The sequence below is a fragment of the Cygnus olor genome, chromosome 6 (genome assembly GCF_009769625.2).
Source record: "Cygnus olor isolate bCygOlo1 chromosome 6, bCygOlo1.pri.v2, whole genome shotgun sequence".
NCBI classification, from domain to species: domain Eukaryota; kingdom Metazoa; phylum Chordata; class Aves; order Anseriformes; family Anatidae; genus Cygnus; species Cygnus olor.
In genome coordinates, this window is record NC_049174.1 from 1,990,569 (window position 1) to 2,006,331 (window position 15,763).

General features: G+C 35.6%; 2 protein-coding genes across 3 annotated transcripts in view; one reads left to right on the forward strand and one right to left on the reverse strand.

Moving 5' to 3' along the window:
- Window positions 1-15,763, forward strand: part of DNAH7 (dynein axonemal heavy chain 7) — a 107,048-nt gene that overhangs the window by 81,772 nt on the left and 9,513 nt on the right. The window contains 6 exon segments of the mRNA XM_040561511.1: window positions 1,966-2,092; window positions 3,258-3,452; window positions 5,689-5,781; window positions 12,512-12,688; window positions 13,661-13,822; window positions 15,121-15,321. Coding sequence (XP_040417445.1) covers window positions 1,966-2,092; window positions 3,258-3,452; window positions 5,689-5,781; window positions 12,512-12,688; window positions 13,661-13,822; window positions 15,121-15,321 — 955 coding nt within the window.
- LOC121072715 (baculoviral IAP repeat-containing protein 5.1-like) lies at window positions 6,731-11,466 on the reverse strand. 2 transcript variants are annotated; one of them, XM_040562717.1, is made up of 5 exons: window positions 11,299-11,466; window positions 11,108-11,161; window positions 9,228-9,337; window positions 8,647-8,761; window positions 6,731-7,207 (listed from the first exon to the last, which is right to left on the reverse strand). In XM_040562717.1, the coding sequence occupies exons 1-5, from the start codon at window positions 11,434-11,436 to the stop codon at window positions 7,052-7,054; spliced, it is 573 nt and encodes a 190-aa protein (XP_040418651.1). In that variant the 5' UTR covers window positions 11,437-11,466; the 3' UTR covers window positions 6,731-7,051. The 2 variants fall into 2 exon arrangements, with proteins under 2 accessions (XP_040418651.1, XP_040418652.1); XM_040562718.1 differs by lacking the exon at window positions 11,108-11,161.

Consider the following 15,763-nt stretch of genomic DNA (forward strand, 5'->3'; position numbering starts at 1 on the left):
ATGGTATGGTATAATACAGATGCAACATATTCCACTATTTCTATTTAGTAATTGTACCTCAAGTCATGTGTGAAATTGCAGAGTACCAGATAGATAAATATGGTCCACTTGCTTTGACTTTATATTTCATTTCATGGACTAACTATGTATGCCTTCAAGAAACAGACAAACTTTTTCACACAATTGGTAAGAGAGAATTTATATGGAAATTATAAGGAAAGGTTATCTAGTTAATATTGGAAAAGTTATGGAAAGGTTATCTAGTTAAGATTACAAATGTCAATTTCTGAATTGTCCATTACTTACTGTCCATGCTTTGTTTAAATACAAGTTGTAGTACCTGGTAGGGTAGTGCTTAGAGTGTAGATTAATGTGTTTATTTTAATGGCATACTGGTTATAAAGGTTATTTTTTCATTAGAATTTGGTCAAGGTTTGTGCAATCTAAGACTAGCATAACTTTTTTTTTTAATCAAAGATAAACCATTTAAGTCAGAGCTTAATATTTTCATATCGTACTTGAAACTATATTCAAGATATACTTGACAAGGTATACAGACAATAAGTCTGTGTTCTATAAGCCTTGTTCTTTAACTCTTAAATATTTCTTTGTCAAAAAAAACAAAAAACTAAAAGTCTAAATTAAAGTAATAAAAAATGTTTTTATACTTTCTTGAAACAAAAACTTTGTTAGCAGAAATAAAGATACAAGACCTGAACCCAACTGACAGTATACATTCTCAGGGCACAACTGGTGTAAGCTCATTTTAATAATTTTGCCCAGTGAAGAATAAAGAGGCGAAGGCACAGAAAATTCCCCATGAATTAATAATTCATGTAGGACTGTTTGTCTTGGGCTGTCTTTACTAGTCATTTTTTTTTTACTAGTCAGATAGTCTTCACTATATGCTCTGAACTGAGATTTTTTAATTCTTTATAGTTCTGAACAATAAAATCTAGTTAGTTCTCTAAATCTTGGAAAAAAGTTTAATTTTGTCCCATGGCTATCTTTGTGTAGTTTGTGCATAAATTGTATGTATGCCTGTTTAATGGATGAGGAATCAGTAATTCTGAGAGGACTTAAAAGGCTAATAAAAAAAGGAGAATTTGTTACATTAATAATAATAAGATGGTCTATTTCGGTTTAGCTGAATAGAAGAAAAAAGATTGAAACATGAGACTAGAAAGGAGACACGGATCATAGAATGTTTTGGGTTGGATCATGCAACATAGCTTGCTCTCATCCTTGATCTACTTTCAGATCTTTCCACTTTCCAATTATAATAGATCACATTTAGGTTTTGGAATAATCACCGTGTCTGAAGTGGAATACCCTCAGAATAACTACCTGCCAAAGGACTGGTGATCTAGATACTTGGAAAAAAGCCATAGCACCCCTCCACATCTTTGTTATTACCTTGAAAGAAGTACTTGAAATAATTGTGCAAATTCAGTATCTGCATTTCTAATCACCTGTATGGATTTTCCATTATTTTGACTAGGTATTCAACTGAACTTGAACTTTTGTAAAACAGACTCCAAGGAGGCCTTAGATGGTCTCCTTGCTTGTTTTTTGAAGAAAATTATTGATAATAAATCACGACTTTAATATATTTGTATTAGTGTATTGAGGAAAATAGTCTGTAGAATGGGAAACATCAAATGACCATTAAAATAGGCTGGTTTGATTTTGGCATTGGTTTTTATGTTCATAATGAATTTTAAGATCATTGTTGTTTTGTACCCCTCTCAAAAGGGACCTCTCCTCTTAAAAAAAATGTATTATTAAAGTGTAATTCCACTTAAATAATTTTTATGTTTTTTTTCTCATAACTTGGAACACATATTTAATGATTCTTTTGGGGGTAATTGACCAGAGGAAATCCAATTTGTTTGTAATAGGTTTCCAGAATACACAAGCTTTAGTGATATTAATGGAAGATTGTTCTTTTCCTGACATCTCTAGGTTGAAGATTCTCAAGGATCATTTTACTTACTCACTTTATGTCAATGTCTGTCGCTCACTGTTTGAAAAGGACAAGCTGCTCTTCTCTTTTTGTCTAACTGTGAATCTTCTGAAATATGAAAAATTGGTAACTAAAAATAATTTGCAGCTTGGTATGATATATATAAAACTGCATATACAAGCTATCAGTGAATTTAGAAGATAAAATAGAAAAATAAGTTTATATATAATAATAGTTAATCCATAATTGAGGTGTTTGGTTTTAATAAGTAATTATAAGCATTGAAAAATAATCTCTAGAATAAAATAAAATATGTAACAAACAGGTCTGGCAAATCTGAACTAGGTGATAATAGTTTTTCTAAACATGACTTAAGTTTAAGTCTAGCCTATGTTATTCTAACTGTCAACAGTTTCCAAAATTTTACTATAACATGTTATGAGTATTCTAACAGCATAGAAAAATGAACTGTAACCATTGATTTAAGAAACTACTCATGTTTTTCACTTAGGGTGCTAAACGTGTTTAATTTTTACAAAAAATTCCTGAAAATCAAACACTTGTATCAAATTAATTCTATTAATTTCTACTAATTCTTTACAAAATATTTCTTTACTAGGATTTTTTTTTAATTAAGTGAGATACACCCATTTTATCCATGTTTTCTGCAAAATGGTACTTACAGGTGCTTGGGGTTGTTTCTTTCACTTTCATTTAAGATTTTAGACACTTCAAACTTTTTGCATTGGGGAATACATAGAAGTGAATATTTTAAAGAGCTGACAGTAATAATGATAGATGCAGGAACCTGGATTTACAAGTTTAAGCCAAAGAGATTTTGAGATAAAGGAATATTGAGAAAGGAATGGGACATGTAATAGGCTGATAGTAGTTTTTCATATTTAGGCTTGCATTGTAGGAAAATGTTTCTAGATATATGGTTCCCAGAAATATTTTTTTTTAATTCATTCAACATTTTGGGAATTAAAAAATGCATCTAACAAATAGAACTTTGTCTAAAAATGTAGTCAGTTAAAATTGTTCACTCCCCCAAGTCAGGAATGCAGATGATTCTAAGATATGAGCAGTTCATATCATTTTTTTCAATTCCTTAAATTCATGCTTAACTGAAAGTCAGACACTAAATGCTTTTGAAATAGGCTTTTGGTAGGAAGCTTTTTTAAACTAGTGTAGTAATTCAGATAAATGTGTTGATTTTCTACATAATGTACTGAAAACATTTTATTTTAGATTTTATTTTAGTCCTGAGAGCTGTGTTTTTTCATTGTAGATTAATGAGAGTGAGTGGAAATTTCTGTTGACTGGTGGGATAGGTTTGGACAATCCCTTCTCTAATCCATGCACCTGGCTTCCTCCACAATCATGGGATGAAATTTGTCGACTAGAAGACTTGCCACAATTCACAAACATTCGTGAGGATTTTATGCGACTTAAGGATGGGTGGAAACTGGTATATGACAGCTTGGTATGTTAACATTCCTGATTGCTTGCATTCATGAACTAATTAACACACTGAAAATATTTATTCAGGGAAAAGTGCTGTCATTTTACATGGTATGCTCTTGCATATATGAATGTAAATATTTAAGCAAATGGTGTGTAGTTGTAGATGATTGCCAATTTGTCATGTGGCTTCTGAATACCAAGTCATGATTTGAATTGGGCTGGAAAAAAAGGCTACAAAACCTGCAGTAGTAAGGTGATAATGAAATTTGTTAAATTGAAGGCAGCCACTGTGCTTTGTCAGCCTTTTCACGCTATTATGTAGTATGCTGCTTTCCTGGGTAAGTCTCTAAAAAAAGATTAACAACAATAACAAACAAAACAATTGCTTTGTAGAGAAACTAGAATGTGATTTCAGAAACCTGTGTTCTATTCCCAAGTCTGACAGTCACAGTTATGCATGAAAGACTTTCTTTATATATTTTCATCACTGTTTAATTAAAATCTAAGCTTTATAGACAAATTTTACTCCACATTTGGGCACTTGCTTTGTCTCTAATCTTACTATTAAGTTTTTTTAAATCACACTCCCCCTCCCTTCTGCTTCTTGATGTATGAAGTGCTCACTGTACACATGCCTCCTGATGAAATGATTTTAAAAATTACCCTCTTTCCTATGGGCACCATAACTGCTCCCAATATTCAGATAATACTGTCCATTTTTATCACCATTACTTAACGAAAGAAAGTTTATTACCAATATTCTGCCAAATGGCACAGGACCTCTTACATCCATTTCAAAGAGATTGTTTTAACCATTGTAAATTTCAATGATTTAGAAAATCTTCCTCTAACAAAGGGACTGAAGGAATGCAGAGAGAGGAAAAGAATGGATTTTTAGTTGGAAATGCTCATAACTGTATGATGAGAGAAATTAAAGAAACTAAGCAGATTTGGCTCCTTCAATTGTCCAGACTACAGGAAAGAGGCAAACAGCAGAAATAAAGTTGTCATTTAGCATTTACAAAAATACATAGCAAGTTGAGAGCTTTAATTCCTCTTTGGAAAATAGTCACCAGAACACAGAAATGATGGCCTTTGAAATGGAGATTGAGGAAGAGACTACTTGGTTATGCACTGAGGTTATAGCTTTTTTTAAGCAACACAAAAGGTGCTGACTTTCAGAAGTAAAGATTCAAGATCCATGTGACTGATAGCTAGTCAAATTAACAATACTAACAGTTCAAACAGCCAAACTGAAATAAATAGAAATTCCTTCATTTAAGAGGCATTGAAAAAAACAAGATCTATAGAATCAGGTCATCAATTAGCTGACAAAGAATCTAATAATCAGTAACACTGCATCCAGAAGCATTGTTACTGAATCCTGAGTGCTAGATGAAAAGGTACCTAGAAAAGGTAGATTATCAGGAACCTATAAATAGAAAAAATAATGCAGCATTCTGGATTCCAATCTGAAATTAAGTGTATAAAAGTTGGGAGAAGGAGAGGGTCAGGGTCTAGGTCCTTTGCAGAACATGAGTTCCATTGTGATTTGATTGGTTAAATCAAAATTGCTCAGAATAAAGTTAGTGCAAGTCTATCTGCATACCTCTGTGCCCAAACCTCTACAGACAAGCCTAAGAGGTTCCCCAGCAGAGCTGTAATACCAGTTTCCAGAAAGGCATACACAGCTGGTGCTACATTTCAGTCTAATAAGTTAACACATGCCACACCACCTTTGCTATTCTAGTCTGATAAGTGCAGTAACATAACTGGAGTATTCATAGGCCATTTACAAAGCAAGCTCTCTGGTGCATTGTTTGACTTAACTTTCCAATTCTTTTTCTCCTGCATTCAGATGCAACCTAATTCATGATTGTCAAGTAATACTGTAGTGTCATTGTAATATCGAAGACAATCTCTGTAATTCAGCTCTAACACAGCAAGAAGTAGGTTAAATACATTTTCATGTTTATTCTCTTATCTCTTCCACTTCTTCCTAGAGGTGAAGGGTATATTTTGTTTCCTATATTCCTATATTTTAAACACCTAGAAATGACTAATTTCTCTGCTAAAATAGAAGCTTCCCAGATATAAAGATTTTGTAAAAAAAACATGTCAACCCCATTCCTGCAGATTAATTAAAAAATACATCATGGATTGATGTACTGATGTGTCAAGTTAAAAAATAATTTAGTCCCACTATCTGTATTCCAGAAGTGCTCTAAACAAAGCTGGAATACCTGTGTTTTCAGGATCCCCAGCACAAGAATTTTCCTGCAGAGTGGCAAGACAAACTGGGGGAGTTCCAAAGAATGCTTATCATTCGCTGCCTGAGACCTGACAAGGTATGTACAAAACTCCCACCTTACTCAAAATTTGTCCTAGAAACCAAAAGGATTTGCAAGTGTGGATTTCAACTGTGTTATCATGGTTTATCCCCAGAAGGCAGCTAAGCACCACACAGCCAGTCACTCTACCCACAGTCAGGTGAAAGTCAGGAAGGTAAAAGAACTTGTGTTGACGTAAAGACAGCTTACGAGGTAAAGAAAATTCTCAGGAAGAAAAGCACTACCACCCCAGATGTATCCTCTCCTCCTTTACCCTAACTTTTATTGCTGAGCATGTCTTACAGTATGAGATATTTGGTCAGTTTGGGTCAGCTGTCCTGGCTGTGTCTACTCCCAGCTCCTTGTGCACCACCACACTCCTTGCTGGCAGGGCAGCATAAGAATCTGAGAAGTCCCTGACTCAAAGTAAGTACTATGCAACAATTAAAACATTTGTGTGTTATTACCACTATTTCCATAAAAAAATCCAGAAGACAACATTATATTGGCCTCCAAGAAGAAACTTTATCCCAGCCAAAACCATGAATTGTCTATCTTAAATGATTTCCTATTTTCCATTAATTAAAAAAACCAGTCTGAAAGTATAATGAGCAGACTTCTTAAACCAGAAGTCTAGGCCATTAGATTTTGTTAAGTTTTGTTGTGTACCCAAACCCCTGAGCACTTCCTCCTCAAGGAGGTCTCACAAGCCTTGACTTGCCTTTTTCAGTACACCAAGTATTTTTCACTTCTGCAATTTTTTGCTAGATGTCACTATGGTAAATTATAACTGGATGAGGAAGATAATTTAGTGGTAAGCAGGAATGTAGATAACATAGGTGCTTAAAAGTAGGGATTACTGCAGACACGGATCCATTCTGTTCTATGGAAAGTGTTTTGAAGCAGAACCGTTCTGATCTGAGTCTGTCTAGCTCAAAGGCTTGAATGTAGCACAGATCACAATAGGAACTGAGTTATGAATCTTTATTCAAAAAGTTCAACCTACTAAACCAGAATAAACAAACATTTTTCATATATTCACAGGCTAGTTAGACTGGTAGTAGTTCACATAATGACAGGCACATTGTGAAGGATAGGAGTTAGTACAAACAGTTATGACCTTTGTCCTAGAGAGTATATAAAAAGTTTCCTACACTTTCTCACACAACTATTTGGCTTTACATTAGTACTTGCATAAGAATAGGAATATTAGTACCATATAAAGAAGAGAAACTTTCAGAGTCAGTCTTTACATTTCACTTCTCCTGGATTTTTTTTTGGACTGGTACTATGAACCTTCAGAAGGTTGGGAAGTAGGATCAGCATGTAGAAGCACTGGCAGCTCTGGTGTGTATTGATGTTTGGAAAAGTTGTCTACAAGACGCTTCCTAGTTGCAGTGACTTCTTCTTCAAAAGAAGTTATTATGCTTCTGCCAGTCTTGCACTTAAAGCAAAAGATTGAAGTTCTCAATTGAGAAATTTAACTGACTAATTCAAAAATGTTCAGAACTTAGATCCTCAAAACTACATTGATCTGCTACTGATTCTAGCCTAGAAGTCTACTTTTGGCTTTGGTCAACAATATGCAGTCTGGCGTATATTTCATATACATATCCATCCCCATTTGATTCAGAAACTCTTCCACCAGCCTTGCCAGTGGGGTTCATTTCAGAGTAATTTTTTGGTTATATCTGGTATGCTTTTAAAGTAAATCGTGAACCCATTGTTTAACTGTATTTTAAACCACATCAGGGAGGAAGACTTCAGTTTTACTTTTGTGTGAAGAGGCATGAAGAGGCATGATCTTGCTTAGCAGAAAAAATGCATTAAGATATCAATGCTTTAATACAGCAGCATGCTGCAGATCAATCCTAGGCAACCCTAGTGTGTAGCCCTTTAAGCTATTGATTAGGGCATTCCTGGGGGCAAAATGTCCCTGCTTGAACCTGCCACTTCCGGTTTTCTAAATTTATTAGAAAAAGGTATGTTTTGGCTTAGACCCTTCTAGTATCTTGAAAGACCGCTCCAAATAATTGGCTGTTCAGTTATAGTTAGATAACCTCATATTTTCACCCTTAGTCCATCTTTTGAGATATCAGACTTCTCCCACTGAGACATGTGATTTTATTTTTAAGTATTTGAGTCTGTTATGTATAGAATTTAAATACTTAACCTTTACAGACACCAGGTATATTTTCAATACTAAACCATATCAGCAAGTAAAGATCTTATGTATGCAAAGCCAACAAAGATAAGATACAGAGTATGGGGGTACTGTAAATCTGTCCCATCAGGGAACTTGTCACACTTGGTTCTCTATTACTATTCAAAGCAATAAGGGATCATTATCAAAGACTATTAGTCATAGCAGCTCAGTTGTGTGTGCTTTTGTATATGTCAACAGCATGGCATGCACAAAATAAAAGAGGATTAGAACTGAAAAATTGTGAAACATTTGAAATAGGCTTGAAAGTCCAACAGCTTAATTACAGTGATTTCATGTAAAGCTGGACACATGAATCAATCAATAGCCCAGTCAAATTTTGTCTTGTCACATGTGGTTTTCATCCCTCCTGAGAAAGATAGAGCTGCTTATTGTAGAGTTTCCAGGATTGATTATCACACTCAAGATAATTTTTCTGCTGTCATTGGAAAAACATTTCTAAAGGAACCAGGTTTCCTTTCATAAGATAGACAATAGACTGGATTGAGAAGCATTTAGGTTTCATAGCCAATAACACACATTATTCATTACTTCAGAGTAAGTCCTGTTCTAGCCCTACACTATCATTCCTTGCTAATGCTTGAAAGTCTTAAAGACAGAAATTCTTGTAAGATGCAATGGTAGACTGTAAATATTAAGATCATTTGGTCAACACTTACAAGGAAGGTTCTTAGCCGTGTCATCTCCAACACATAGTATTCCTCCACTGTCAGGTCATCAAAGTTCTTAGTAAGAGATAAAAAGCCACAGCTGTGATGTTTTGTGTGTTCCTCCCTGCAATGTAAATACAGAAGAACAGATATTAAAACCAGGAAACTTACATTTCCAGAGACAAACTTAAACAGACCAGTCTCTTTAGTATTTCTACTACCTATTAGTAGAAAAATTATCTTATAGAAGACATGAGATAGACTTTAGTGATCTCAGATACAAGCTAGTTGCTTCAGTTGTGAGCCAGGAAGATTACAAGGGAAGATTTAGATTATGTTTACAATGTTGAGAGAATCTTCTGCTTTGTTGAATCAAAAGCACACTCTTTGGAGGCAAAAATCAAAGAACTGAAAAATTGCATGGGGGTATAATTAGCAAATTAAGTATTTCAAGGTTACTGGGTAAGATAAACTTTCAATAGGCATCAGTTTAGTTAACTGTTCAGGAAATTGGTAGTTTTAGAATGAGTAAGAGGATGTTGCCAAAAATGTGGCAAGAAATACTTGAACATTGTTACATCCGTGCTTACCATGGGTCATCATTTGGTTTCCAGCCCTCCAGTTCTATCAAGCAAAAGAAGCATTTTGCCACATCTGGTTCATTTGCATTTGGACAGTGTACAAAGCCCGCCTTTGCCATCTGCAAATGACAATTTGGAAATTTAGAGCTTGATCCAACACACTGCTTGTGTTCACATTAGTGAACTGTTTCAGAGAGCTTGCACAAATGTCTTTCCCCACAGTATCTGTCAGCAGAGATCAGGCTGAAAACAGATTTTAAGTGAGGACTGCAAGCAGGCAAATAAGCAACTAGTAAAGGAACAGGGAGTAGGCTAAAAGTAGTGAACAAGTTTCTGCATAGTTGTGGTATCTGCAAACTACCAGAGTAGCTTTGTTCTTTCAGTGGTTAGCCAGTGGCAGCTACACAAGCATTCCACTAACAGCATATGAGATCTGCTATAGCCAGGAATTTAAGCAATATTTTCAGAGAAAACACTTAGCATAAGGCCATGACCATAGAGAACCTTTATATTTCAACTATGTGAGTATAGTGCTACATTTTTTATCTTTACATTTTACTGTCATTTTTGAATCACATCTGGTAAGAACATTAAAAAATAAGGTAAGCTTGTTTCAGTTACTGAACTTCACACCTCAGATAACTCCTACAGCATGCCTTATCTGAGATCCAACCTGAAAGTTTGATGCAATGCCAAAGTAGAATTGAGGCCTCTTTTGTTAATGCTCAAATTAAAGCCTACAGGGACATAAAGCATTAAGTTTTCTAAAACTTAAATGATTTTTTTTAAAGTCATGATCATTCTGCTACTCCATCCTTCCTAAAGGATGAGTAGTTGCTAGGATGACTTCTAAAAGAAGATTTGCAGGCAGAAACAATACTTACTACAAGATTTTAATTTTTAAGTGACAAAAACAAAGTAGTAAAGACAAGAAAAGTAATTATACTCAATTCTGTAGCTAGACTAGTGACCTGACCAGACAGAAATGTATAGTCATCCTACTACAGCATCTCTGAGAAGGGAACAGAAGAAAGTATTCAGATTTTCATCTCAGGCTTATGTACTGGGTCTGGCAGGGATGGAGTTAACTTTCTCTACAGCAGCCCATACAGTGCTGTGCTCTGCACTTGTAGCTAGAACAGCATTGGTATCACACCAGTATTGTGTCTACTGCTGAGCAATACGGGCACAGCATCAGGGCTCCCTCTAATGCCACCCCCCTAGAGTCAGCAGGCTGGGTGTGGGCAAGAGGTGAGGAAGGAACATCACCAGGGCAGCTGACCTAAACCAACCAAAGGGATATTCACAGAATCATCTAGGTTGGAAGATACCTCCAAGACCACCTAGTCCAACCTCTGACCTAACACTAACAAGTCCTCCACTAAACCATATCACTAAGTGCTACATCTAAACATCTTTTAAAGACCTCCAGGGATGGTGACTCAACCACTTCCCTGGGCAGCCCATTCCAATGCCTAACAACCCTTTCAGTAAAGAAGTTCTTCCTAATATCCAACCTAAACCTCCCCTGGCACAACTTTAGCCCATTCCATACCATATAATGTCACACTCAGCAATAAAAGGTGGAAAAAGGAAGAAGAGGGGAGGGGTGGGCTCTTGCTGTGAAAACATCTGTCCTCCTAAACGACAGCTACACGCATTGAGGCCCTGCTTCAAGGATGTGGTCAAGCATCACTCATCAGTATGAATTAGTAATTTACTTCCTCTGCATTTCCACACTGCCTTTGCTTGTTGTTGTTTTCCCCTTTTCCCCTTTCCCTTTAATTAAGTTATTTAATTAATAATAGTTTTCCCTTAATAGTTATTTTTCCTTTAATTAAGCTATCCTTATCTCAACCAATGAGTTGTTCATTTCTATTTCTTCTCACCTTCTTCTTCTGAGGAGGGGAAGTGAGAGAGCTGTTGTGGTGGAGTTCAGCTGCCTAGCAAGGTAAAACTACCACCGTTTAGCAGAGGCCTGCAGCTGTTCTTGAACATGAATACATTTAACAACAACTTTACATTCAGTCATAGTACACTAAGAATAAGGTGTAGTTAAAATATCCATTTTCAGACTTACATTCTCTGGAGCACACTTGCAATTCTTCACAAAAGGCCAATTTGTAAAGGTTTTTAAACGGTTCTCATACTCGTACATCTCTTTAAAGTCCCTCAAGAGCTTAGAGGAGGACACGAGCTCTTGCAAGAGCATCTCCATCTAAACCTTCTGCAACTGGTATAACCTAGAGCCCCCACCCACTTCCTGCTCTTGAATTTAAGGTACTTTACTAATTGGTTACACATTGCACCTGTGTCAGAGTGGGCTTTAAAGTAAGCAAAAGCACAGGTGATTCTATGAACACAACAATCAAGAGAAATGAACCTACTTTTTTTTTCCTTTTTTACATTCTATATACTTTGTCACACCATGTATTTATTAACTGAAAGCATCTAAACATGCAATTTGAAAAATAAAAGTTTTATAATTGAAATGTTAAAAACGTGAGTTAAAAAATTTAGCAATTTCATGTATCTTTTACATTAAAAAATTAAAAATACACTGGTTATGACCAAAGAAGTTGAATTAATGGTGCTGTTTGAAACCTTTAGCAGTTCTTGAATTTCACGTTCAGAGATCAAATCTTAGTAGCATGTTTGCAAGTACTATTGCAATTCTTTAAAGTGGAAGTAATAATTATAAAATATTTACCATGTGTTTTAAAGTTATTCAGTCCAGAGACAAAATAAATGGCGATATTTAAGAGAAATATATCTATAACTGTTTACAGTACCAAAGCTTGAAGCTGTCATCTTATAAATTGTCTCTCATTCTTGCTACAGAGCCCACTTAACTTCAGTAGGAAGTAAAACCATCAGTGTGTAGAAATTGGTACACAGCAGTTTGCTAAGCCAAGATATTATCAAGACATGTGCTCAGTTATGAGACTTGAAAATTGAAAGCCACTCCATTATACAGAGGAGGGCATGCAGAAAAAAATTCAAGCTTCTTATACAAACGCATTACTCTGTCCAGATATGGGGACAGAAGTGATAGGAAGTCCTATGCAAATGACCCTTAATATTTCATCCTTCTTAGAGCATCTTTGAGCTAAGAGACTATTTTTGCCTCAATTTGCACATGCGAGATCATTGATTACTCTGGGACTGCAGTTGTGCCTACTATTCCATACAGGAATACTGTCCTTGACATTTACATTAAAATGTTCAGTGTAATAGATGTTAATGCTTACACATAAATAGGACATTTAAATTATCTTTTTCCTTTTTTTTAGATAATACCAATGGTGCAGGAATTTATCATTAACAACCTGGGCTGTCGATTTATTGAGCCACCTCCATTTGATTTGTCAAAAGCATTTTCTGACAGCCACTCTTGTGCACCACTCATATTTATACTTTCTCCTGGTGCTGACCCCATGGCAGCCCTTGTTAAGTTTGCTGATGATCAGGTATTTTAATATCTCCTTTTTTTTTTTTTTTTTTAAAGGTAGATGATATGCGTGTTGTCTTTAACACAAAGCACTAATTGTTTTGGATTGGTTTTAGGAATGATTTATTTAGTGTTCGTAAGAATTTTTGTGTTAAATATTTTGGCATAGTCTTTAATGTTGTGATATAATGATCCATTTAATTAGCTTGTGGAATCTCATGGAAAATGGAAGAAAAAAATGTAACGGTTTAAACTTTCACTGTAATGAATCTTAGCCAAAAATGGTATTTTTTCTAGTAAGCATTACGTGCTTTTTTCCTAATACACATACATGACCTAATTGTAAAGCAGTATAGTAATACAGGATCTTAGTATCTCAGGTGAAATTTACATCTCAGAATTCAAATGTGGATTTTTTTCATTTGCTTTGGCCATTATTACTATGGTGTCTAAAACAAACAAACAAAAAATCCCCAGTGTAGATCAGTAGTTATGGAGAAGAGTATTGTTATACCAATACAAAATTGTTGAGTTTTGCTAAGATATATTTCTTGCACTTCCTGACTACTACTCCATCAGAATTCTGTGCTACTGAGAATGACAAAAATCTACTTCAAATCTGCAGCCACCAAGCTGTAAATACATCCTGCATTTTAAAATGGATTGTCTACATGCTTAAAGAGCATACTGTTTTCAGTATTTTGAAACTGTCAGAATTGTACAGTTCAATATGAAATGGATGTGTAGTGTAGCATTTTGCTGGGAGATGATAAGAAGTTTTAGTCAACTGGAGTGACATGAAAAAGAGATTTAAACTGGATTTTAAAATATACTGTACATTAAATATTTCAAGAATACATACAGTTGTGAACGCAAACCAGAAAGTTTGTTGTATTTATGCAATAGCATTCTTAGTTATAATGTGCTATATATATATATATATATATATATATATATATATATATATATTTATATATATATATATATGCAGGGATACAGTGACACAAAGCTTAGTTCTCTGTCACTTGGTCAAGGCCAAGGCCCAATAGCCATGAAAATGATAGAGAAGGCTGTAAAGGAAGGAACGTGGATAGTTCTGCAAAACTGCCATCTAGCAAGCTCATGGATGCCAACACTGGACAAAGTCTGTGAGGTAAAAATAAGTATTCTTATAACTACTTTTGGAGGCATATCTGATCCATCTAGGCAGATGAAAAGCCAGCCTAGAATCATAGAATATTCTGAGTTGGAAGGGACCCACAAGGATCACGGAGTCCAACTCCTGGGTCCACACAAGCCTACCCAAAAATTAGACTATGTGTCTGAGAGTGTTGGCCAAATGCTTCATAAACTCTGTAAGGCTCAGGGCCATGCCCACTTCCCTGGGGAGCCTGTCCCAGTGCCCGACCACCCTCGGTGCAGAATCTTTCCTTAACACCCAGCCTGACCCTCCCCTGTCCCAGCTCCATGCTGTTCCCTCAGGCCCTGTCGCTGTCCCCAGAGAGCAGAGCTCAGCACCTGCCCCTCCACTCCCCTCGTGAGGGAGCTGCAGGCTGCCATGAGGCCTCCCCTCAGCCTGCTCTGCTCTGAGCTGAACAAACCAAGGGACCTCAGCCGCTCCTCATCCATCTTCCCCTCCAGACCCTTCACCATCTTTGTAGTCCTCCTTTGGATACTCTCTAACAGTTTGATGTCCCTTCTATACTGTTGTGCCCAAAACTGCACACAATACTTGAGGTGAGGCCTCACCAGCTTAACATACTTTGTGACAATTCCCATTATATAAGGGGAATCATCACATATTGGTTCTGTCTATCTCCGTCTGCCTACTGGAGAAGGAAGTGTTCACAAACACTATGAAGCTTGTGCATTCCTTGAATGGTAAATGCCAACCACTACAGCAGTTTCTTTAGGCCAAGAGCTTTCTTTATATGTCTTTATATGTCTTTATAAAAGAGCAGTATGCTAAAGAATTTTACACTCGAACATCTAGAGATTTCTGAAGATGTAGTAGAGTACATTTCTTGCTTTTCATACTCTCTTGACTTAATAATTTTCTGATGTTAATAATTTTTTCATATTATTACTATAGCCCTTCCCAGAAGAGCTATACAACAGTAAATATGCAAAATATACCTTCCATTGTTCTTGCAGTGCAAAGCCTGCACTCATTTTTGTTCATATATTCCATAATCATACACAGGGAGAACAAATTTTAACTCAAAATACTGATGCCTTGAAAAAAAATGCTCTGGATGTAGAATGGAAGTTATCATAATTGTGAATCTCACTATAATCACATACTAGCATTTAAGAAATTAAACTTTGGACTTGGGTATTTTCCACCAAAAAAACAGTAATCTTAAAAAAATGCTTTAGTAATAACACTTAAGCTGTATATTCAACTATCATGTTTTTCTGATTTTTTTTTTTTAAATGTGTTTATTGTAGGAGCTACACCCTGATACAACACATCCAGATTTCCGAATTTGGCTCACCAGTTACCCATCTCCCACTTTTCCTGTGGCTGTAATGCAGAATGGAGTGAAAATGACTAATGAAGCACCAAAAGGTTTACGGGCTAATATAATTTGTTCATACCTGATGGACCCAATATCTGATCCTAACTTTTTCAACAGCTGCAAAAAAAGGGTTAGAATGTATTGGTGATGTTTCTTTGTAAAGCAGTCAAAGACAAGTCTGATGATTCTGTATATATGCTCAAAAAAAAAAAAAAAAATACCAAATTAAATAGTTGTCGTTTGCTATAATGAAACTGGTTTTGCCTAATGAGAGTAGTGAAGTAAATTTCATTTTTTTATTTTACTGCTCACCACCTACTTCTTCAATAGAGTTTTTTTGTGGCATGGTATTAAGGTTATGTCTCTCTAACACAGAGACACACAAAAATTATTTGCTATTACATAGCTGCTGCAAGGTTGTGGAGTCTTGTATTCATTTATCTGAATGCTCTTTTAGCAAGTGATTAGTCCAAAAAGGCAAAATGAGGTCCACTGTTTAATTGAGAGGGCTATGCGATTGCACTGCATGGTTTATAAAATTCTTAAGTAAATGTCTTTCCTACGTCCCTTTT

Bases quoted from the DNA above. Each gene is read 5' to 3' on its own strand.
- LOC121072715 (XM_040562717.1), bottom strand. From the start codon at position 11,436: ATGGAGATGCTCTTGCAAGAGCTCGTGTCCTCCTCTAAGCTCTTGAGG. The intron at 11,162-11,298 runs GTAAGTCTGAAA...TTACCTTGCTAG, and splicing joins GCAAGTGTGCTCCAGAGAAT to GCAGCTGAACTCCACCACAA. The intron at 7,208-8,646 runs GTAAGTGTTGAC...TTTTGCTTTAAG, and splicing joins CACGGCTAAGAACCTTCCTT to TGCAAGACTGGCAGAAGCAT.